This window comes from Choloepus didactylus, chromosome 16, assembly GCF_015220235.1.
Source record: "Choloepus didactylus isolate mChoDid1 chromosome 16, mChoDid1.pri, whole genome shotgun sequence".
Classification (NCBI taxonomy): Eukaryota; Metazoa; Chordata; class Mammalia; order Pilosa; family Megalonychidae; genus Choloepus; species Choloepus didactylus.
The window spans coordinates 56168964-56195474 of record NC_051322.1 but is presented as its reverse complement, the minus strand read 5'-3'; the positions used below and the strand labels follow the sequence as shown (position 1 = coordinate 56195474).

General features: G+C 37.0%; 1 protein-coding gene across 6 annotated transcripts in view; it reads right to left on the bottom strand.

The window, feature by feature from the left end:
- Positions 1 to 26511, bottom strand: part of OSBPL1A (oxysterol binding protein like 1A) — a 360414-nt gene that overhangs the window by 137303 nt on the left and 196600 nt on the right. For 4 of the 6 annotated variants that reach the window (XM_037806384.1, XM_037806381.1, XM_037806383.1 and 1 more), the window contains 2 exons: positions 23778 to 23859; positions 9059 to 9165 (listed from right to left, as the gene is read on the bottom strand). In XM_037806384.1, coding sequence (XP_037662312.1) covers positions 9059 to 9165; positions 23778 to 23859 — 189 coding nt within the window. Of the gene's footprint in view, positions 1 to 402; positions 730 to 9058; positions 9166 to 23777; positions 23860 to 26511 lie in introns of those variants that run through there. The other 2 variants (XM_037806386.1, XM_037806389.1) reach the window with 2 other exon arrangements.

The following is a 26511-nucleotide window of genomic DNA, read 5'->3' as shown; positions in this document are numbered from 1 at the left end:
ATTACTAACTTGGAAGGTTATTTAGGACAATAATGTCTTTCACTGCCTTGCTCCTCCCACTCTAGTCCTACTTGACCTAATACTAATATTCAGCTGAAAAAATATCAGTCAACGGGCTTTTTCCACAGTGGCTTTCGTCTGGAAGCTGATCCAAACATACACTCTGCAGAAAGACCCCGCTTCGGTCCGGGAGAGCAGGATCCCAAGCTTAGCGCACCCCTCCCGGCTCATCCGCGGCCGCGCTGCGGGCTCAGCACACAAACGTCCAACCATTCTTGGATCTCCTCACATCCTAGATCGCCTCTGGCCTCCCTACCCCCTTTCCTGCTCCGGCGTCCTCGGTCGTCCCAGGGGCTGACCCTCCCAGCAAAGCCAAGGGAACAGGCAAACACGCCCACCCACCTGGGCCGGATCTCCGGGGATCCGGCTGGTGCCTTCCACCCTGGCTCCTCGGAAGCTCCAGCAGCAAAGGCGCTCGGCCCGTGCCTCTTCCTCTCCTCGCGCTGATCGGAGGCGTGACCCAGGGCGGCACCGCAAGGTCTCCCTAAGTCACCTTCGCGCGCACGGCCCGCCCCTGGCTCCCGCCGGGCAGCAGCGCCCACCCTCCCCAGCGAGATCTGACCTAGGCGCGGCCCAGGGCCCAGGGCTCAGGGCGCCGGCGCCAGGCCGGCAGCGGTCTGAGCTGCGCCCCCCGCCGCTGAGACCGCAGACCCGCCCTCCAGGGCTCCCGGGGACACTGCGAGTGGCGAATGGCCTGCAGCAGGCGGCTCCGCTGCTTTCGTCGTCCGGGTCCCTCCTCCCTCCCTCCTTCCCCCTCCCGCGGCGCCCGCGGAGGCTCAGGTAGGAACCCAGCGCCGGCGGACGGCGTAGCGGGCTCACAGCCCTGGGGAGCCCACCCGGCCGGGATTTCTCTGGGAAGGGAAGTAAGGAACTGCTACTTGTGCTGAGCGTGCGGCGCGCAGAAGCTCCCGCAAGGCCCTAGCGTGGGCCGTGTCCCCGAGCCCTCTCCTAGCGACACCCGGCAGCACTGACAACTTTTAAATGGTCGCCTCTCCCCTCCTGAGAGACTCTTCTAGTCTCCTAATACGAAAATCAGGGCCACCCAAGCTTACATTCAAGAGTTAACGTTTCAGATTTCCAGAACAAAGGCTGCCGTTTTCACATATTTATTTTTTATACACTAGTTGGGCCACGACTTGGAACAAGGAGAAAAAAACTGTTTTAATCCTACTAATGTGAAACCTACTTATATGAAATAGACGGTTTCTCATTCCAGCCAGGCTTGATGGATAGACAAAGGCTCAAAGGACAGGAAAACCCACCACAAAAAACAATACACTTCAACAGGGTGTTCAGGTTAAATATAATTTCTGGTTAACATGAGGGGGTGGGGGTGGGGGAGTGGATCTTTTTGTTGCAACAGTGGTTTTAAACCTTTCTAAAGTGAATCAGTCCTCATTCTTTAAGGAGCGCAGAGTGAATGATCAACAAAACTGAGTATTTCTTTGACAAGATCTTAAAGGACTTCAAGTTCATCACTGCAATCAGTGGCAGCTGTGCATGTGCTACAGACCTAGCTTGTGTCCAAGACTGCAAGGCCATACGCTGAAAAATTTGGAAGTGATGGCAATGAAGTTTCATGGTTTCTTTAAAAAGTCAAGTTTTCTTTTTTCTTTTCATTCAAAATTGATAAATAAGTATTACTGTATATGGAAAAGTCTCATTTGGCACTGAAGAGGAGCCCCTACTACAGAGTCTTTCTCCCTAGGTCCTGAATTTTAGAGAAAGAATTCCATTTATAAAACTAGTGCTAGGCTGCAAAACAAAGCAATGAACAACAAAGGCTATTTGGTTTTAGAAGGGTATTTACAGAGTACCTACAATGTTCCAGGCACTGTACTGACACACTTCACATAAAATAACTCATCTGTATTCTCATTATCAGATTTGGAAACAGATTTCCCAAACATATATTAATTTGCTCAAGGTCAAGGTAACAGAGTTTAGATCCCAACTGATCTGACCCCAAAGCTTGTATTCTTTCCTTTGTATATTCCTTATTCATTCATTCATTCATTCAAATATTTATGAATGCTATGATTTATTTATACTACAATAGCAAGGAATTTGTGGAATAGGAAGGACACCTAACCCAATTTTGAAAGATGGAGTCAGGGATTACGAAACTGTTGCAGTCAAGCAGGAGCGCAACCCTGAGGACTTTATCCTAAACAGTGGCAATGGGAAATATTGGGGGGGGGGGGGGGGCAGTGAAGAGAGATAGACAAATGAGATACAGGAAGTAAAACTGACAGGACTTGATTACACTTGGGTATGGGGGAGAAGGATGAACCAAAGATGGCACTCATGTTTCTGGTTTGAGTTAACTCAATAGACAGTAGTTCTATCCTTCAGTTGAATTGATAACTCGGTTTTAGACATATAGTTTTGAAATGCTTCTGATCACATGTAAATGTTCAAAAGGCAGCTGGATATACTAGTTCAGAGCTTAGAAGAAATCTGAGGTAGAGCCATCTGAGTCATCATGGGTTTATGGTTGAAGGAGTGGGTGAGATCATCCAAGGAGAATGCTACAACTGAGAACGCCACCCACAGAAACCTAAGGAACACTAACATTTAAGGCACAGGCAGGAGAAAAGATGCTTTAGAAGGAGCTGCTCTAAAGGAAGGAGACATCAGAGGAGGGAGACCCCATGGAAGCAACAGAGAAGAATGCCAAAAAGCAGGGAGTGGTTAAATGCCCTTCCTTCAAATGACAAGCAAGATTATTTAAAAGTGTCCCCTGATTTTGCAGTAAGGAGATACTGTCAAGAATAGTTTCAGTCGACCAGCTGGGGACTGAAGAAGCAGGAACAGAAGTATCACATTTTCAAGAGTGGAACTGGAAAGGGATATAGGGAGGTAGGATAACTGCTATAAAGAAGTGGAGAATTCAAAAGAAGAGAGGAGCCATTTTTTGAAATAAGGTCCCTAGAGAGCCAGGGTGGAAGGAGAGAGGTGCTGCCAATGCAAGGAAAGAAGTAAGGATAGGAGCAAGTCCAGATAAAAATTGGGGTGAGGGTCAGGGGTCAGTGGCATATCCAGTGATTGCCTAATGTTTAACAAGGAAATTTTGCTCATAGTAGAGGGAGATGAGGAAACTGTAGAGAAGAGATGGTTAGAGGAGAATGCAGGCCAGAAAGAGCTGCTGTAAACTTTAGGAAGCAAGAGAGACTAGAGACACAAAAACGACTACAGGACTGCTGGATGGCACGGGAAGTAAATTAATATTAGAAACCATGACTGTGTAGAGTTATGCGTCCACACGAGTGCATGATTTCTCTCCAAAGATATCAGCAAACTGTCCAGAGTAGCAGGAACAATTCTAACTTTTGAGTTGGTTCCAAGTCAGAGTATGAGTCTTTCCACTACACCACAAACTTAGTGCTACTGTCCAAATCATCCATTTGGGTCACATCTCCTGAGCAGCTGGAAGATTTAACATGAGAGTAGGGAATATTTTATAAGTGAGTTTACACTAACTTTAAATAGGCAAGTTCCTAACTTGGAAAAACTGGCTTGACTAATATCAAGAGGAACTTGATCATACACAGCATAAGAACACCAATGGTGGTTTCTGTGTGACACTGTAACCACTTCTGACTTGACCCTCTGGTGAGGAAAATGACAGAAACCAGTTTCTAGGTGTTTGAACGGAACTCTCAGACAATGTTAAAGAAAAAACACAGCAATAACATTCTATTACGTTTCCAAGTATACCACCTTAAAAACATCTTGTAAATTTCCCTTTAGTAAATTTATAGCTTACTTTTATATATCACAATCTCTGATCAACATTAAGTAGTTTTATTTACAAATAAAATCTGCCTACAATAAAGCCTCATCTACCTAAAGGTCATGCAGAAACCTCGATTATCTAGGTCATATCAGAGCATCCCTAGATAAGCAAAACCCACCCATATGCCACAGAAAGAGAAGGTACAAAACGTAAGCACACACACCTTGGCAGGTGATTTTGCTGCCCTCCCCCCTACATGCGACCTTACCCTGAGGGGTATAAATCTCTCTGGCAACGCAGGATATGACTCCTGGGGATGAATCTGGACCCAGCATTGTGGGATCGAGAACATCTTCTTGACCAAAAGGGGGATGTAAAATAAAACAAAATAAAGCTTCAGTGGCTGAGAGATTTCAAATGGAGTTGAGAGGTCACTCTGGTGGACATTCTTATGCACCTTATAGATAACACTTTTTAGGTCTTAATGTATTGGAATAGCTAGAAGCAAATACCTGAAACTACCAAACTCCAACCCAGTAGCCTTGACTCTTGAAGACAATTGTATAACAATGTAGCTTACAAGGGGTGACTGTGATTGTGAAAACTTTGTGGATCACACTCCCTTTATCCAGTGTATGGACAGATGAGTAGAGAAATGGGGACAAAAACTAAATGAAAAATAGGGTGGGATGGGGGGATGATTTGGGTGTTCTTTTTTATCTTTATTTTCTATTCTTATTCTGATTCTTTCTGATATAAGGAAAATGTTCAAAAATAGATTGGGGTGATGAATGCACAACTATATGATGGTACTGTGAACAGTTGATTATACACCATGGATGATTGTATGGTATGTGAGTATATCTCAATAAAACTGAATTTAATAAAAAATGTAGGCATACAGCCCTTTACTCATTGAAAATTCCTTAAATTTTCCGTAGAGAGCCAATTTACCCCTATTGTGGACATAATTATACCTAGTTTGGTTATCTGGTTTTCTTTTTAATAAACAGATTAGGAATTAATCAGAAGGGATTGATATTCCACTGCTAAAGACAAGCACACAGGCGATCTAAAAATCAATGGATATTATCTTTTATAACACACCAAGACCAAACAAGACTCCAAAAAGCATTAGTAGGGAGGGGCCATAAAGAAGAGAAACACACAGTCCCATAAACATTATCCTCTGAAAGGATCTGTTATTAAGGCTCTGTGTAATTATTAACATTCAAAAGGACAATCCTGAGGCACCTAAATAAAACAGAATTAAGTTTACAATTTTTAGTTTTAGAAGTAAATACATAACATCTTAGAATAACTTCCATCAAAAAAGATGTGAATATAAACAGTTTTGATGCCACGGGGGCTGGGGTAGTTCCTTACACCCAATGGACCCCTATTTTGTGCCATGTACTATATACAATGTCTTTTACCAATATGATCTCATTTACTCTTCAAAACAATCCTTTCTGGTTGGTCACCACTTTAAAAGGGGACTGTGTTTAAAAACTGACACAAAGAGAGAGAAAACAGAACCCAGAATAATACCCAGATCTGTGCAAATTCAAACTCCATGAATGCTCTTTAGATAAAATTTCCAGATAATATATATACAAGTTATGTGTCCCATAAATAAGGCATACAGTACATAATTATTTCACTGTGACCACACAGAAGCTATTAAATTCCTATGTTCAAATTCTTGGGCATGTAAAAGACTAACTTCAATGATGCCACTTATCTTTCAAATACCCTTCAGGCTTTCTAATTGTCTGTAATCATATTTCTCAGAAGGAAATCCATGGGTTCTACTTGGGGCCTCACAGAGTAGATATTTCACAGAATAGGAAATCTTAGAAATACTCTAAAAGTGTGAAACAATACATACCATTTATTGAATGCATATTGTGTGCAACACTGTATGCTATCATACTCCATATTATACATTTGATCCCCACACCCATCTCTGAGGTGTTTATGTATTTTCATTTTACCGAAACTTGACCAAGGACCCACAGCTGATTAGAGATAAGACCGGGATTTAAAACAGGTCTATTAGACTTCAAGCCCAGTGCCCTTAATGGTTTTCTATATGGTCTCCCTTATTTGAAAGATGAAGACATCAAGGTTCAGAGAAGCATTCCACTGTCGCTTAACTAATAAGTAATAAAAATGGAAAGACAACCCAGTCATTCATTCTACGAATAGTCACGTGAATTTTTATTAAGCAACAACATCCCCTCCACAACAAGATCAGTCCAATGTTAAATACACAAAAGCTCCAAAATACCATCAGAGAGGAGGGATTACAAGTGTCCCTATAATAATAATAAACAGTGCTTACTACAGGTCAGGTACTGTGCTAGGTAGTTTGCTTAAATTATCTTATTTAAATTCTCATGACAAATTAATGAGGCTAAAAGAGGCTAATTAGCCTAAACTTTCTTTAGGCTAATACTTTTGTACATCTAGATTTTCTCAAAGAGCAGTATTCCCCTAGGCTCCTTTTTTAAAACAAATAGTTTTAAAATTAGCATAAATTGACTTCTGAAATGAAATATACACTAAACACATTACCTCTCATCTAGTGTTACGTCTTTAAATAACGTATCTCCAGAACAAACAAAGCTATCAATACCTATCAAATACATCAAGTTCCATATAAAAGATGAGTGAAATATGGTTTGACAATATACTACATGAATCCAATGACATCATAATCTGTTAATTTCAAAGATGTTCTGCAATGTTACCATCCTATTTAGATTTATTCAGAACTCCAAATCTTCCTCATTTAAATAAACTAGAATGAGAAATCTGCAAATCACCCAAAGTAGAAATGCTCAGAAGGACACTTCAAACAGTATTAGCACAATCATTTACAATATTAATGAACAGGATCTATATTTTCTAAACAGTACAACTCTACAGTCGGTTTATTGGAACACCACAATTACATGGAACTTTGAATAGGAAGTGAGATATGGTAGGTTAGTATAGGCTGGAGTGAAATAGTGACACATCCCAGAGTAATTTGGGCAGATGATAAAAAATATATTTACAGAGGCGGGGCAAGATGGCGGCATAGAGAGGAGTGGAAGCTAAGTAGTCCCCCTGGAACAACTACAAAAAACCAGAAACAACTAGAAAATAATCCAGAATAACTGCAGGGGGACAAACGAGACCATCCACTCATCATACACCAACCTGAATTGGGAGGAATGCCTGAGAACACAGCATAAAATCTGTAAGTAAAACCTGTGGATCCAAGTCGTGAGACCCCCTCCCCCATAGCCCGAGCTGCAAAGCCTCATGGTGCCAGAGAGAAGCTCTCTCCCAGCAAGAGAATATAGCTCAGCTGAGCTCCAACTGGGATTTTAAGTAGTGAGTGTGAACTGCTCAGTGTTGGACTTCCTTACCTGGACTGGTGTTGATGTTGTCACAAACATTGGGACTGGCGGTTTGATGTGCTGAGCCCTCGATCATGGGACTTGCCCTTACGAAGCTTGTTACTGCAAAGGAGAGGCTAAGCTTGCATATAACTGTGCCTAAGTGTCTCCTCCTGAGTACCTCTTTGTTGCTCAGATGTGGCCCTCTCTCTCTCTAACTGAGCCACCTCGACAGGTGAACTCGCTGCCCTCCGCCCTACGTGGGACCCAACTCCCAGGGGTGTAAATCTCCCTGGCAATGCAGAATATAACTCCCAGGGATGAATCTGGACCTGGCATCGTGGGACTGAGAGTATCTTCTTGACCAAAAGGGGAATGCAAAATGAGACGAAATAGTTTCAGTGGCTGAGAGATTTCAAATGGAGTCGAGAGGTCACTCTGGTGGACATTCTTATGCACTATATAGATAACACCTCTTAGGTTTTAATGTATTGGAATAGCTAGAAGTAAATACCTGAAACTACCAAACTCCAACCCAGCAGTCTGGACTCCTGAAGACGATTATATAATAATGTAGATTACAAGGGGTGACAGTGTGATTGTGAAGACCTTGTGGATCACACCCCCTTTATCTAGCGTATGGATGAATAAAAAAATGGGGATAGAAACTAAAGGACAAATGGGGTGGGATGGGGGGGATGGTTTGGGTGTTCTTTTTTCACTTTTATTTTTTATTCTTGTTCTGGTTCTTTCTGATGTAAGGAAAATGTTCTGAGATAGATTATGGTGATGAACGCATAACTATGTGATCATACTGTGGACAGCTGACTGTATACCATGGATGATTGTATGGTGTGTGAATGTATTTCAATAAAACTGAATTAAAAAATATATATTAATGAACAATTACATTTTCCTGTGATAGGTAATAGAATTCTGTTGAAAAACATACTCTAAGTTTGTTTTTAATGAATGCAGATTATTGACATATTTTTTCTCATTCTTCAAATAAACCTGTATTCTTCGTGAATACGTGGAATCTGAGGCACTGTATAATGAACATAGCATTTTTTTAAACTTTTATATTAATTCACAAGGCTTCTGTTCCAACTATGGGAAAAATAAAATTCTAGATCTTCACATATAAGAGAAAAACTTATAAAACTATTTTATCTATCTTGTTCTACCAAAACCTAATCTTTAGCCAAAAGGTATAAATACATTGTACTGAGAATAAGAAATTTGGCATCTTAATCTAAAAAATAAGTTGAAGATTAAATATATATGTAGAAATTAACAAAATGGAAAAGAAAACTAAATGCTAGTTCAGGTAACCAAATACAGCTTTACAACTTTTCAGTCATTAGACGAAGAATTTCTAATGGATAAGCACAACATTCTTATTCATATTTTATAAGCAAATGACAAATTTTTTAATGGAAGACAGGAAGACAACAAAGGAGCACAAAAATATCTAAGGCATCCACTCAGTTTACATAAGAGAGTATGACAGTACTCTATTTTTTAAATAAAAGTAGTGTCTCTTTTTCATATAGAAGTTTTGTTTCTAGAATATTATTACATCTCCCTTATTGAAATGCCACAACAATCCTGAGTAGATCAATTTAAAACATACTTGTTAACCACAGCAAGTAAATGCAAACTAAATGAACAGAAGCTACTTAAGAATCATTCTTCCTAATCAAAAGTAAATAAATTCTAAATTTTGTTGAAAAATAAAACTTCAATTTTCTTTGCTAATACCATTTTGTTTTATCTTTGGACAATTTCAAAGCAGTGAATTATCAGATGATCAAGAATATGACACCCAAACAATTCTTTAAAAATTCAATTACAAGCTACCTACCCCTTCTTGTTTAGTGAAGAGATGAAGGCAATCGCTCAAAGCTACACAAGTTTCTCTAGAGGCTTCAGAGACAACTTCAACTTTCTGAAGAAATGATGGAAGCATTTCTATAAATACAAAAAATAAATAGAATGAGTGGGATTTTAAGTAACCTTAAAGTGAATAAGACCACAGAAAATATTTTTATATCTACTGGCTTCATGTTTCCTTCCAGCTGTCTTAAGTAAAACAAATATGATCTTCACTGAGCATCATTATAAAACACCCACAGTGCGCAGGGCATATAACGTGGTACAGAAAAAAGGACAAAGCTTGTCCTAGAAAGGCCTGTACTCTACAGGGAGAAGAGCCAAGATTAAAATAAATAAATAAATAAATAAATAAATAAATAAATAAATAAATAAATAAATAAATACAGGAATAAGAATATAATGCTGAAGAAAAACAGCTGACAAGAATGATTGATAGAATTACTTGTAAAATATTGACGTTCATGGTATTCTATGCTAGATAAGTAATTTTATTCAAAAGCGAAGTGCTAAAAAGAGACAAAAATAATTCTGTAGTTGACATAGTAGCTAGCATTTCTGAAGGTGGCTCAGCCTCCTCTAGTTCTTAAATAAATTTTGGGCATAAATAGGTCTTTTCCCTCTCAAAAATCTGTTCCTGTGGAGGTCCAGTACCTTTTAGCATATGTTCAAGTTGGAAACAAAGAAATGGTAATATCAGTATCTCCCCTGTCCTCTCAATGAAAATCTTAACCCACTTTCTCCTTATAAAAACAATTGTTGGCAACAGAAAGCTGCAAAATGTACACATTACTTAAAAAATAAATAAAATGTCATATCCTGTCCAGATTAACACAAGAGAAATGTACTTAGGTGAAATACATTGACTTTTTATTAATTACACGTAAGGTATCTTAAATCTATCTCTTCATTCAAATAAAAATTGTAACATTTAAGAAAGCTTTTTGTCAAAAAATAACTTAAAGGGGGAAAGTCAATTAAATCTGTAGGATTCTGTATGCATCAAATAATGATTGACTTGTTTGAAATAATAACCTCCAAACTTGGTAAACAAGGTCAATTAGAAAAAGAAATAGAGTAAATCAAAATGCCAGCAAATTGCAAATGCTAGTCCATGGAACACTGGGTGCCATCAAGGGAGAAAATTTTCAAATGGGAAAGGGCGTATAGTATGAGCGGAAATTAAAGTGTAAATTTACGTCATTCAACATCACATGGGATAGCAAAACAAATCAACCAACAACACACACTGAATTATTTATAATCACTTCTGGGTAATAAAATTGCAGGTATTTTTCTTCTTTTTTAATTTTCAAATTTTCTATGTGAACGTGATTTATTTAAGCAAAGAAAAGTGCTTTTCTTAGAAACAGCAGTTCTCCAAATTCATAGGGCAAAAGTGGACAACAAAAGAAAAATGGAACGTTAACTGAAGAAAGGTATGAACGATCTTTCTTCAGTATATGGAATTAAGACCAAATCATATTTTATATTTCCTATCTTATGAAATAGTTTCCTCTTGTTAATGCTCCTTAATAAAAGGCACAAAATTGAAAACTACTATATTTGAAAATAAATGACTTTTTATAATTTATTTTTCATTTGGAACCTTTGATACATATTGTGAAGATTTATTCTGCACTTAGTTGCTAAACAGGAAAAGAAAGCACCATATGCTGGATACCATCTGACTTAAATCGTACCTCGACAGATGTCTCGCACAGAGCTGTGGCCCAAGTACTGCAAGAAGATGTACAAAAAAAAACCACAAAAAAAACACACAGACGCAGGCTCTGCCTTCCATAGATTTTCTGGGTAATCTAGTAATTTTCCACTTTCATGGCATATATGATAGGAAGAGAGAAGCATAATTATATGGATATATTAATATATGTATGTTAAATACTATCACATGCTTAAGGAACTTGATCTTGTCTGTCTTAGATATTTCCTATATTAGATACTTGTTGTTTAACATAAAACAAACATTAAAGGTCAAAATTAAATTCTTAGGAACACTTCCGAGTTTTAGAATAAACCTGATTTGCAAGCTTCCAAAGGATAGCACAAAAAATATAAAGAAAGACACATTTTTATAAGAATCTAGGTTGTATATATGTTACTAGAGTAAAAATTTTAAAAATAAAATAAAAACGCCATAGGACACGTACAACACAATGAACCCTAATGTAAAGCATGGACTATCGTTAATAGTAAAATTTTAATTATGTTCTTTCATCAACTGTAACAAATGTTCCACACTAATGCAAGGTGTTAATAATAGGGGTTTGCAATGATTGGGCTCATCTGTCAACCTGGCCGGGTAATGGTGCCCAGGTGTCTGGTCAAATAAGCACTGGCCTGTTACTGCAATCAGTAAGTTGACTGCATTTATGGCTGATTATATCTACAATCAACTAAGGAGAGACATTTAATCCAATCAGTTGAATGCTTTAAAAGGAAAAGTGATGACTTCAGCAGTCAAGAGAGAACTTTCATCTACTTCAGCCAGCCAGCCTCTCCTGAGGAGTTCTAGGAAAACTTTCAGTGGAGCCACCAGCTCGCACCCTGCCCTATGGAACTTGGACTCATGCATTCCCAAGTTGTGCAAAACACTTTTACTAAATCTTAAAATATTACAGATACCTCCTGTTGATACTGCTTGCCTAGAGAAACTTGACTTATACAGCTTAGGTACTGAGAGTGGGGCAGTTCTTGAGAAACAGAGTCTTGAAAATGGGTTTTTGCAATTGGTTTTCTACCCTGATTAGATTTAAAGGCACTAGTGAATTTTCAATAATCAAGATGGCACTGACAGTCCATGGCATGAGTCAGCAACAGAGATAATGCAAAATATCACCGTTGGATATTACTACTCATACACTTATAAGAGGCAAGCTTCTGGCTGAGTTGTTTTTGTCACCTTCACAGAGTTTTGTGGCATTAAAAGGTATAATGATGTTGGCTGGTTGTTCCTAGATACGCTGGATACAGTTATAAAGGAAAGGGATGAGCTGAAGGCTTCAAATTTGCAACTTAAGCACCATATGAAAGATGTAAACATTTCTATGTGTGCCATGAAAGAAAATCTTATTCCCCATGGCCACAGACTTGAGATCTCTGACAACCAGACCCAGACTCTCACTGTGCAAATGGTAGCATTACAACATAAACTAAACTCTCCCTTGCAGGGTGTCGGCAAAGTGAGGGCATTGATTGGAAAGGAATGAGATCCTGAAAACTGGAATGGGGACATATGGGTTGATAATGATGGCAGTGAGGACACTGAAACCCTAGATTCTTCCAAGTCTTTGTCAGTTAAACCTGTAATGGTCTGCCCTGAGGAAAACAGCCACCTGATCTCTAGTCTGCCTTTAGGAATCTGCCATCCAATGGCTACCCGAAGAGATTAACCCTACAGTGCCTAACTTGTATTCACCTCCCTTGAGGAAAAAGCCCTCATTCCTCTGTCTGGAGAGATTAATCCTGTTTTACCAGATGAAAATGCAATGGAATGCCCTGAGGTAACTGGCTTGAAAGACACTTCTAGTTCTTTTTGAGAACCACCCCCACTATCCCTGTGATTAACGTCAACAGAAAACTGCAACAACCCAATCCAGGCAGAACTACCAATGACCCAGAAACTTCAGGAATGAAAGTTTGGGTCACTCCAACAGGCAAAGAGCCACATCCAACTGACATGGTGCCTGCTGAGGTTAAAGAGAACATGGAATGGTTAGCGGAAAAAGGCAGTGATGAATATGAACTACAACCATGTGACCAGTTCTAGAAATGAGGACTGTAATGGTTATGAATATTTCTTCCTTGTTCTGAGTATGTCTGTATATGTACATAAAGCAAATATGTTTGTAATCTTCCTTATCTTATCCCCTTATCACATGACATAAGTTGCATTGTTCATTTAGTAGTATTTAATTACATGATGTCAAGTTTAAGAGTAAACATTACCCAAGGACAGGCACCCTATTCTGGAGAGATTTAGTGTGTTTCCTGTTGTATGTAGGACAGTTGAGTATTGTTAGGCAAAAAATGTCTGTTACTGTTTTTAATTTAAAAATTAAGTATGGTTTAAGGTGATGTGTATAGCTGCCAGGATGACAAGGAGTGGATGGTGATGGTTAGGCTCATGTGTCAATCTGGCCAGGTAATGGTGCCCTGTTGTCTGGTCAAGCAAGCACTGGCCTAAACATTACTTCAAGGACACTTCATGAACTTAAATAATCAGTAAGTTGATTGCATCTATGGCTGATTATGTCTATAATCAACTAAGGAGAGTGTCTTCAGCAATGAGAGACATTTAATCCAATCAGTTGAAGGCTTTAAAAGGAGAAGTAATGATTTCAACAGCCAGAAGAGATAACTTTCATCTCTACTTCAGCCAGTAGGCTTCTCTTGGAAGAATGCATCAAAAACCTTCATCAGAGTTGCCAGCTCGCAGCCTGACATATGGAATTTGAACTCTTGCATCCCTGCAATTGTATGAGACACTTTTATAAAAACTTACAATATTTACAGCTATCTCCTGCTGGTTCTGTTTCCCTAGAGAACACTGACTAATACCGTTTTCAATACAGGTATATAAAAATAGTATCTGTATTTTATGCAAGATTTTTCTGCAAACCTGCAACTTCTCTAAAAACATAAATGTAAAAAAAAAAAAAGGAATCCATTATTGACAGAGTGTCAAATTCTTTTCTCTAAAACAGTCAAAAATCACCAAATTTCTCTGACAATCTAGTGTTAAAACAAGATTTTCAAATAAATATTAACAGCGGCCAATCTAAGAAATGATGGACCTTGGCATATATCTAGTGCGGTGTGAATTAATTCACACTGGCATGCTTCTTGAAGGATGACGTTTATGTACTATTACATAAAAACAATTAAAACTGCTAACTTTCTAGAAAAGTTATCAACAGGGAATCATGCAAGTATGTTTCAGCCATCTAATATTTAAAGATTAAACTGGCATGACTAAATGGAAAAGGCCAGTATGTTACTTTATTGGTCCTAACTATAAGAATCTAATGTTAATTTTGAGGGGAAAAAAAAGTGGGTTTTTTGTACTAAAAATATTTTTTAACTTATGAAAGCTGCTAGAAGACCATATTTGCAAACCTTAACTTCAGAGACACATAAAAAGCTCACAATCTGTCTTTGTTCATGATTACACTTTGCAATTTTTATTGTTTTAGTGGAGAAGTAATAACTTATGTCTTGTTAGACTAACAAACTAAACCCTAATACAGACAATCTTTACTGTTCCCCTAATGTAGAACAAAGTCCACACTCCTTATGCTAACATTTAAGATTCCCCCAAAACTCAATCATTTCCAACTAGACTGTTTTCCTGGAAATAACTGTTTTCCTAGATATATCCTTCTACTTTATGCCTCCAAATCTTTCTTCAAGATCTTCCCTTTTCCTGAATATTGAAAATAACAATTATTCATATTAGGAAGTTTCCCCATTTAACTAAAAATATTCCTTACTTTTAAGGCCCTGTTTCATGCCATCCTTCCATAAAGCTTCCCTAAACATCACTGTGGTACATGACCTCTTTACTTGCCCCAACTTCGGACATGTCCCTGTGTCGTGCAGGACACAGGGCACAGTGTACAGTCCTAGCTCTGCTACCCTCCGTAACTCTAAGCCTCTTTATCCACTAAACACCCTGCATTTAGCTTTGTACAAAGAAAATGCTCAAATATTTATTAAATGTAAAAAGAAACAAAATATTTTATTTCCACGGTTTGCATAGAAAGTCCAAACAGTTTTGAATTATTTTCTATAAGAGTTATTGTAATTTAGTTTTTAAAAAAACGTAAGATACAAATACTTCATTTAAATTACTACAGGTTGATGAGAGCAGATTAAGAAATAGGTCATTTTTAAGTACATTTTGTTTTTTATTTAAGGCACAAGTAAATATTTTCTGCCTGTTTTCAACTTTTAACTGCTCAAATATTTCCATCACTTAGGACAATATTTTTTAAAAATAAAAAATAAAAAAAACCTGGATGAATGGCATTTCATTTCCTCACCCTTGCCCTTCTGGTAATGGTACGAGCTTAAACATGTATTAAAACATACACACACAGACATACACAAACAGCAGAAAGAATAAACAGTCCAAAACTAAGAAATCTAGCAACAAAACTAAATATCATAGGAAATAAGGAAAATACGAAAATGAGATAACTTTTCTTGTGAGAAAAAAATGGCAATGCCTCTGACTATGAAAGAGACAAGCTAACTTGCATGAGACAAGGAGGCATTTTAAAAACTGACTTTCATAACAGTGGAATTTTATTAATGCCTCAAAGGACTCAGTACTGTCTCCCAGAGTTGGTGGAAAAAGTATCTGCACATAAAAATCAACTAGTCTTCTAGAAAATTCCACTACATTAACTATAACAGAAAAAAGTAACAAAAGGTAACAATAAATGAGCTATAAGAATGTAAAATTATCTATTTTTTGTTCAAATTAAGATGATTAGCATGAATACAAACAGATATCTATTAATCAAGTACAGCTGACCATTCAATGAATATGTGTATATATATATCAATTTACACTACATGCAGTGGAGGATATAAAACGTATAGTGCAAAGTAGAATATGTTAAATGAGTTAAAGCATGAGCATTAAATTATAAAAAAATAATAGCAGGTATGTTATAACATAAATAGCAAACAAGCTGCATATACATTTTTAAATAAATAAATAAATAAATATTCAGAGAATTCAGAGAAGGAGTTACCATTATGGGCTGGAGTAAACAAGGGAAATTTCATGAAAGAGGTGGAACTTGAGTAGGACCTTGAAGAACAAGTAATATTTTTATTGCTAAATATAACACTCAATAAAACAAGCATACCTAAAATATCTATTATTATTTTCAGATAATACAGAAAACATTAGTCCTAAGAGAAAGACTGTTTCAGAATTATAATCAATGAGCATTCTGGAGAGATGAGAGGATTTGTACATATCATTTATTACTGCATGCCAAGCACTTAGGCTAGGTGCTGGAGATACAGGCGTGAGTAGGAGTGCAACAATCTTTGTCCTTACCGAATCTACAACCCAGCAAGGCAAATAAAAAATAAAACAATTACCCTTGAATGAAAAGTATTAATCAGAGGTGGAGTCTTTGAATAGGAAGAGGGAACGCATAAGATTAGTTGGAAAAACACAAAATAAATTACATCAGCAAACAGAAAAAAAGAATCCCAGTCTAGGAGATCTCATGGGAACAGCAGAGCCATGAAATGGTTTGTCATTCTTTCACAGTTAAGACTGAAGAGAGGGAAGTGAGGCAATAAGGAAAATTAATTTTAATCAAATTGAATAAAATCTCAATGAAAAGCTATCATTGCTTTTGCATCACTTCTACTGGATTGTCTTCACAATGGGCTCCTCATCTTATGGTAATGACCCTATGAGAAAAACAGCCAAAGAAGTAAAGAGTAATTACCCAAAGAGTAATTAGGGTAAAGCCACATGTGATCTAGAGAGTTCCACCTGTGGGAATGTCTAAAGAAGGCCTTGGTGGGTCAGTGCTACAAGCAGTGAGATGAAGAGAAATAATCTGATCACGTATCAAAGAGTTTACTTAAGCCTGCATGCTTGAAAACACTTCAGGGTATGATGCTTGCCCATCTTCTCCCACTGATGCTCGTGAAAGTAAATATAGGTAATAAATCACTTTGTTTCCTAACTACATAGTCCCAACTATTCAACTCAACACTGCTGCCAGAAAGAAAGCTCGGGCCAAGACAGGACAGAAGCTCCCTCTTTAGCACCCTGAGTGAGCACCTGTGCTTGCCCTTCTGTCTTTTGTAAGGCCTGGAGGTCGGGCTTGCCCAAAAGGGGGGGATGAAAACAGAGTTAAATTAAAGGTTGATTAATGCAATGACAGGGAAAGTGCAGGAAAGTGCAGGGTGACTTGGAAACACATAGGAAGAACAGTTAGGCAAGTCTTACAGGAGGCAAGGAAAAGTTCACAAAAGCAACATCTAAAAGATGAGGAAAAGTTAGTGATTCACACTATGGAGAACAACAAATGCTAAGACTCTGAAGCACCAGAAAAGTTCAGTATTGATGAACATAAAGCAAAAGGAAGGCACTGGTAAGAAATGAGAATGCTGCAATGAGTGAGATGGAATTATACCCTAAGAGGAATGAAAAGAATCTGGAGACTTCTGGAAAGAATGTGACAAGATCTGGTTTGTGTTTTAGAGGCATGTCTCTAACAGTGCTGTGGAGCCTGCCCTTGGGGGACCTGGAAGAACAGAAAACTGGAGGCATGATGACCACTCAAGGAGTCACTGCTAGGATCTATGGGAAAGATGGTCATGGCTCATCTTAGGTTAGGGTGGGGTATGTAGAGAGGTGACCAAAGTAGAGACAGAAGTGATCAATGAAACATGTAAGGGAGAAAGAAGAGTTAAGATGACTCCAAGGTTTGGGCTTGAGAAGTTGGCTGAATTGGTGATATATATTTTTTGAGACAAGGAACACCGGAAAGAATGTCAGGACAAGAAAACCAAAGAAAGAATTGACAGGAAAAAAAAAAAAGAGGACTTCTTTGTTGTGAGCTGGAAACTTATGAATAGGAGACAATGAGGAATGAGTGCTGAAAAAGTCAATTTCAACAACACCTGAATTACAGCAGCCAAGCTGATGTGATTTTCCTCATAAATTCTACCTTACACTATAAATCTGGTTATATATCTGGAAACTTTTCCAGTTCACAGATGAAATGTTCAGACTTTTCTTGATTTAACCCAGACTTTCACTGGTTACGAGCAGACTCTGGAGTCAGGCTGCTCTAAGGTCAAACCCTGACTCTGTATTTACCAGCTGTGTGACCTGTCACCTAAACTTGGTTAGCATATGTGAAAAACAGAGATAACTAACTATACATTTTGTATAAGCTAGGGAATAAATAAGTCAATATACGTAAGTACACAGAACAATGCACATAAAAAGGCTATATGTGTTTATTATTTTTCTAGGTAAGATAATACAATTTATAGATTATTGATATGTTTTATATTAGAAAACACAAGACACTTGTGGTACTATCCCTCTGACTTAAACCATAAAGATGCTTAATAACAATAAAATAATAAGTAGAGTTTAAATGAATGAAATCCCTAGATATGCTAGAAACCAAAAGAAAGCTCAAGGCTGATACAATAAGTGTATATGCCAGTGACACCTTGATGGGTAAGGTCTGGGATACAAGTAGATATAGAGAGAACATAGGAGATTAAGGACCGATTTACACGTGCATGAGGGTAGGATATGTAGCTTTGGCCTCACAAAACAAGGGGATAAGGCTGTGTAATGGGGCTAGACTGAGTGAAAGCAGAGATGGAAACTGCCTTTCAGCTGAGGGAATAGTGAGAAAGGACATTTTCAGCCTATTGCTCTCGTTTGGAATTATTAGAAATAAAAAACATGAACCTATGCCAAACTCACATATGAAATTCAAAGTTAAAACTATTAGCCCAGAAGCAAAGAAACTTTTACAGCCTTGAGAGAAACAGATGAAAACTACTCTGCAGGGACACTTCTACAACACTGGAGGCAAAAAAAAAGTCCTACTGAAGATGACTCTCAATAAAAAAACTACAATCCATTATCTGGGATATTTAGAAGAAAAAAACACAAGAATTAGCTCCACAACTTGAAATAAAAGGACATTCTGAAAAAGGTGTTAAATTGATAGGTTTAAAGCTAACAGAGATAAAATCAGAGATACACGTAATATGAAAAAAATAAACTTTAAAATACTGCCACCCGGTTTGATATGCTGAGCCCTCTATCATGGGACTTGCCCTTGTGGGGCCTGTTACTGCAAAGGAGATGCTAAACTTGCATATAATTGTGCCTAAGATTCTCCCCCTGAGTACCTCTTTGTTGCTCAGATGTGGCCCTCTCTCTCTCTAACTGAGCCACCTCAGCAGGTGAACTCACTGCCCTCCCTGCTACGTGGGACCTGACTTCCAGGGGTGCAAATCTCCCTGGCAACGCAGGATATGACTCTCAGGGATGAATCTGGACCTGGCATCATGGGATTGAGAATATCTTCTTGACCAAAAGGGGAATGCAAAATTAGATGAAATACTTTCAGTGGCTGAGAGATTTCAAGTGGAGTCAAGAGGTCACTCTGGTGGACATTCTTATGCACTATATAGATAACACCACTTAGGTTTTAATGTATTGGAATAGCTAGAAGTAAATACCTAAAACTACCAAACTCCAACCCAGTAGTCTGGACTCCTGAAGATGATTGTATAATAATGTACATTACAAGGGGTGACTGTGATTGTGAAGGCCTTGTGGATCACATTCCCTTTGTCTAATATGTGGATGCATGGGTAAAAAAGTGGAGACAAAAACTAAATGACAAATAGGGTTGAATGGAGGGGGTTTCGGTGTTCTTTTTTTCACTTTTATTTTTTATTCTTATTCTGATTCTTTCTGATGTACGGAAAATGTTCAGAAATAGATTGTGGTGATGAATGCATAACTTATACGATCATAGTGTGAACAGTTGATTGTATACCATGGATGAGTGTATGGTATGTGAATATATTTCAAAAAAACTGAATTTTAAAAAAAGAAAATACTGCCACCTAGAATTTCTAGAGTTGTAAAATACAGTCACTGCAGTTAAAAATTTAAAAGTCAAAGGGTTAAAGAGCCAAACAGACACAACTGAGGAAGTTACTAAAAGTAGAAAATACATCTGAGGAAATTACTCAGAATGTAACTCAGAGAAATAGAAATGAAATGAGAAACTAAGAGACAGGGGATAAAATAAGAAGGTTCAACACATGCCTATCAGGAGATCTGGAAAAGAAAATAAGGAATGAAGAAAAAGCAAAATTTGAATAGATAATGGCTGAGAATGATAATGGTGATGAAAGATTGAAACAAGATAATGATAATGAACAAGACAGATTGAAAAAAGACAATAAACAAGTCTGTGAATTAAAGAACAGTATCTCAAGAGGGATATATAACAACAAAATCCAAATCTAAAACACAATAAAACTGCAGAACACCAAAGACCAAGTGAAAATCTTTGAAGAAATAAGAAAAAAAAGAAGACACTACCCATGAAAGAATCATGATTAGACTACCAGAAGCCAAAAGATGATGAAATCACATTTTTGAATGCTAATGAAGATATCTGTTACCCAGATAGGTAAAAGGGGACTAGAAGGCTTTGCAGGTCAGGATTTACTATATACATTTAGTTACGTGCAATAAAGTCTATGAATTAAAGTTGGCATGTAAAGTAATTTTGTTGTTTTTTTTTTTTTTTTTGGAAAGAAATTTAGCAACATGTATCATTGGTTTCAAATTGTTAATAAACTTCCACCTATTAATCCCACTTCAAAGAATCCTGCGGTAATAAAGTGGTATGATTAAATATAAGTGTATAACAACATTATTTATAATTTACCTCAAGGTAAATTTTAGGGTTGTATGGAAGAATGCATGACTACATGGCCTTCGAAAAAATTTTGATAGTTGGAGTGACTTTACTTGTTTCTGCAACCAGGCTTTTCATAAAGATTAAACAGTAGAGATTTCAAGGCTGCATTCTCGGAGCCTTGAGTTATGTGTTGCCAGTGCCAGATATACATACTTTGACATTATCCAAACAGAAACTAGGTTTAAGGTCCACACACAAAAATCAAAGTAATGTTTCGACAGAGGACATTTCTGACCAAAGACATGGTGTTTCGTCAAAAACAAATAGATTTTTAGGGGTTGATGTGAGAGAATAATTGGAAATAAAGCTCAAAACTCAGGTTAGGATAAATGCCAGGCTAAAGACTTTGCATTTTACTCTACAGTTGCAAGGAACCATAAAAGATTTTTCAACGGAAAAAAAAACTTTACAACCAGAAAAGTCCCTTTAGAAAACTGATCTGGCAGCAATAATGCGGTGTTTCACAGAATACGAACTGAAGACTTCCTGACCGTCTTGATTCAGCTCCCCCACGGATGGAAGGGAGGGGGAGTACCAGGAAGCAGCTGCTTAGAGGTGATCCAGAATTGAACTAGTATGGTAAAAACTGGAATAAGAAGGAAGGGGTCTGGGTTCTAAAGAGAATGAGATTTTGCACTACAACTTAAGACACTAACAATGACAACAACGAGATCCAGATTCTGTCCAAACACACTTCAGTTTTTCATCTGGAGACATTACTGGCAAACTCTGTGGGCAGTTTGGAGCAGCATGTGTACGTATCAGGTATTTTTAATAAAATACATGGTGCACAATTATTCTGAACACTTCTCTTGCATTAAGAGCAAATCTAAAAATCGAAAGCATAGGTTATCAGGAGACAGAAAAAGGGCAGAGATTGAGCTATCTATGCTGAAGGAGTACAGAATATTCAATAAGGTTGAGTGTAAAGGTTAGGAAATGGATAGCATAATACTATGGAATTGTAGCACAATACTGTAAATGTAAGAGCAAAGCTGAGTGTGAGTATGGTTGACAGAGGAAGGCTAGAGTCATATATGTCATGAGAAGGAAAGCTAGAGGATAAAAACTGGGACCGTATAACTTAGTGAAACCTAGAGTGGGTGGTGATGGTGGTTAATTACATAAATATTAGAAAACTAAAACAAATGTATGTCATTATTACAAGGTGTTAATAATAGGGTGGCATATGGGAAAAAATACAATTAATGTAAACTAAGGTCTATAGTTAACAGTAGCACTGTAATATTCTTGCATTAATTGTAACAAAGGCACTATACCAAAACTAAATGTCGATAATAGAAGGATATAACTGAGTATGGGACTTTTTTCTTCAGAAGAAATGATAATGTTCTCATATTGACTGTAGTGGTGAATGCATAACTGTGAATATGACAAAAGTCATTGTACCCTTAGGATGGACTGTTTGGTATGTGAATAAAACCATTAAAAATTTTTTAAAGTTAAAAAAAAAGCAAACCTAGCTATTTTCAACTCTCCAATTCCATTCATGAAATCATCACAACCCTCTTTACTTACTACTATTTATAGAATATACAATTTTATTTATCTACACTTATCTTTCATAAAATAATGTTCATAAATTTTTGGAATGAGCCCATTAAATTTTATTGTGGATATATGAAACAGTTTGTTATTTCAAAGTCAAATATCTCAGTTTCCCAGAGGGCACTGTACAAAATGAAATATCCTTTTTATGGTTAGCAAATATTATGTATCTCTGAGAGCACAAATGATCAATGCTGATTTCATATCAGTTCCTCCAAATTGGATTAATAATCTGCTCAGTCCCTGTTAATAAAGACAAATGCCATCATCCTGAGAGAAGATAATCTGAACCAAGAGACTTGATTCAAGATTAAACACACACACACATACACACATGATTTGGTTGTAGTTCTGATAAAATTTCTTGCTTTGACCCAGGTTAAGTAAATTAATCTTTTATGTTTCATCTCACCCTGGACTTTTTCTAAATCTTTTAAATATTGTTAGTATCTCTTCTTGCTTTTGAGGTTTGTGAAGATGGTGTTTTAAAGTCCACTGATGGAATGGTTGCACAGCTGTGAATATATTAAATACCACTGAAATGAACTTTTTAAAGGGAGGAGTTTATGTTATGTGAATTATATCTAATAAAGCTGTTATTAAAAAAATAAGTCTACTGAGGATAAGTAGTGCTAAGTAATACAATATTCCAGACTGCAAATAATAATCAAAATGACTTAACTGATGTCCTTTCCAAAGCTTTCTCTCATATAAATATTTGTTGAACTGAAAGAAAGGGATGACTGCAGTACATGTGGACAGACAGAATATTTACGCTCAGTTGACTCACATTCCCTGAGCACATAAAAACTGAAGCTAGGAGTCCACTGAGGGAAACAAGCTCATGATTACATTGGCAGTTAATCATAAACTCACAGACAACTAAATCAATTATATTTTAGTGGAATCGTTTATATTCACATCGTGGCTAAAGTCTAAAGTCTAAGAAAGGTGTTAACTTTTTAATTTACAAAGTAATAATTTTTTCTCATTTCTTAAGTTTGAATTTTAGAGTACTATAGTCAACTCTGGATAATTCATACCAAATGGAAAATATAATAGTTATTGGTGGAAGGTAGAGTAAAAATTTAATAGAAAAGGTTCCTGTATACATTCGTAGAATCTTAAAAGGCTAAGTGAGACCTGGAAACAACCAGGTTCTTGTTTTATTGGTGGGGAAACTGAGGTTCAGAGAAGTTAAAGGTGCTGTTCAAAGTAACAACTAAGAAGTGGCAAAGCCAGGATTCAAACCCAGGACAGTCTGACTCCAAAACCCAAGTCTTCTGGGATACTTAAGCAGAATTCTCCTTAAGTAGCCAAAATAAATTTACACCCCCAAAATGTTAACTTAATTTTTTTTTTCTTAAAAGAATAAAAACATCATTAACCTATAAAGCAAGCATTCGCAGTGAGTGGAAATTTTAAATAGCCCTTTTAAAATTTCAAATTTGTTTAATCAAATACCATTCTAAATTCAAAAACAAAAATTAAAGAATCACACAAAACTACAAAGTGTCAATACCTATGATAATAGGTTGTATTAAAGACTAATTGATTAAAGAGTTTTGGTTTTTTTACCTTTAGCCATGTCACACTCCTTAATCATTTTGAGAAAGTTGGAAATTTCACTGTCTAGTCTCTCTTGGCATGCCTGTGCTTTCTGGGAGAAAAAAAAAACACACAAGAGAAAATAGGAAATTACAACAAATTAATAAAGGATTTTCACATATACTTTAATGTTTCTATCAAAATTTCTAGTTCATAGGTTGATACACTATAATAATTGAGACATATATTCATTACAGAAAGAGAAAGATGAGAGAAAATTTCCTTAGAAATTGAATATAACATTTAGTTATATAAGTACTGGTTAATAAAAATAAATCCAATTTCTAAATACATTCAACATCTGTGGCACAAATATTGTGCAGTTCCATTAGTCATTTCTACTATCACATTATGCCACATATACATATATATATATATATATATCTGAGGAGTTGGATTTCTTTCAGTAAGAATTTTAGTAGGCCCGATAAACTTCATCAAGAAATTATAAAATTCATTCCTTAAGAATAGATTTTAAAAGCTGTTTTTGTTAAAAAATAAGAATGATAACAAAAACAGATGGTCCCAACATTTGGAAACCACAAACTGATTTCAGTTCAGCAACGTAAATGCACACAGCTCCCACATAGTCAGACCAATAAGGACATTTTCTTAGCAAGTCAAAGCTTATAAAATGAGGTAAAAGTCAAGTATAGAAATCATTCTTCCTTGTCATTTGCAAGTTTGACATACCTAGATCCTTACAAGCAAAAACATGAAATCAGTTTCATGTTGTAAGTTGCATTCCATCTTATGGCAGGTTTGGAAGTTCAAAATGAAAAATTAGATAAATTAATTTATGGTATCATATTAACAATGTCATTTTGAAGTTAGGTTTATTTATAGTTCCCCTTTAAAGAGGTGGGAAGAACAAGCAACAAAATTATAATTGTAAATTTGGCTAAGTATGGCAATAGAAAATATTTTATTCTGAGAACCCTGACCTTATTACTATTATAATCAAACTGCTGTAGGCAGAGTAATATATTTAGCCGTATGGTGCTCCCTTACTTTGTACTCCTAATCTCAATTGGCCTATCACTAAATATTTTGCTCCACCAAAATTAGACATACTGTAGCTCAATGTGCTAAAGTGACACAGGTAAGCACCAATTTCTCCTTTTTCATCCTGTAAATGTTTAGTGTTAATGAAGCTCAACTCAACCACAGTAGAATTATTCATGGTGCCACATTAGTAACAGGCAATTTCTTTCTAAAATCTGTGTTAGCCTCTTTGTTTTGAGAGCTCCAACAACATAAAAATAAAATTTACTCTTTTTTTTTTTTTTTGGAAAGAGACAATCCCTATTCTACATAATTAAAATCACCATACGAAGGGAAATGGCATGCTTAATAATTTTTTAAGACATATCCTGCAAAAAGAGTTGAAGGCAAGGAAAAAGTTAATCTGGAGGCTCTAAAAACATCCACTGCAACCAAATGTATCACTCATAATTTATTAATAGCAGAGCACCATTCTCATCATGTACATATTTAATACTCATCCCATGTGCAATTCAACACTCTTCTCTTTTTCCTTCTAGGGTAAAAATTAGCTGGACATGTAAAAGTAAGCACTCAAATTTCAAATCTGTAATAAACATTGATAGTTCCTGAGGTTATAACCAAAGACAGGAAACACTCTCCACAGCATCATCTTTAAATTCTTGGATCACATTGACCTTCCCTTGCAAATCTATCTAACAGTTTCTAAAATAAGCTTCTTGATGGATGATTTACTTGTTTTAAAAGGTATGAAACAGCACGGCTGAAGAAGATTCAATCTAAACATACTTTTTATAGTTGGGTACAAAGTGTGTTTTCTCAACAACTTAGTGCCATATATGTGATACTAAAAAGAATAAAAAGGGTATTAATGAAGTGTAATACATTCTCCAGTTTGCTGTAGCATTGGCTATCCTATGAAAACCTCAGTGCTTATCAGTTCTTTGCAGGACCTAGCAACTCCTATGCTGTGCACGTTCAGTCAGGCCTCTTTTTATGTGTTCATTTTTATTTATATTTTCTACATAAACAGGATCCCCTATAAACAGCGTTCTAATACTGAAGTCAGACAGTATCTTAAACCAGAGTTACCTGGGCAGAGCACACAAGAACAAGGATCACGCCCACGGGCATGGGGGCCCAGGGCCCGAGGCAAACGGGCAGCAGTAGGGCCCCTCTGAGTACACAGGCCTCCGTCTCCTCTTCCTGTCCACCCAGAGGGCAGCTGCTGGTTCTATTTGCTTTAGGTTGATGTTAAATGACCTAATGACCCCTGACCTACGGGGCAGCTCAGAAATGTGTACAGAAGGGGCAGAAGGCTCAAGAGCAAGGGATCGGGTAGGACAAAGGTAACTAATTCCAGCATATTTGCTACAGATAATCCAAATTTGGTTAATTAAGAGCAGAAGCAGAGTGTCTATCAATGGATGATGGACAAACTGGGGTTCATCCATACAATGGAATAGTACTTAGCAATAAAAAGGAACAAACTAGAGATAAACACAATATTATAGTGTGTAAAGAAGCCAGACACACAGGGGTACATAGTGTATAATTCCATTTACATGAAATTCTTGAACAGGCAAACTAATCTACAATGCCAGAAAGGAGATCGGTGGTTGCCTGAGATGGAGGTGGAGGGTACTACCTAGTAAGGGACATAGGGAACTTCTTGGGGTGATAGAAATGTCCTATATTG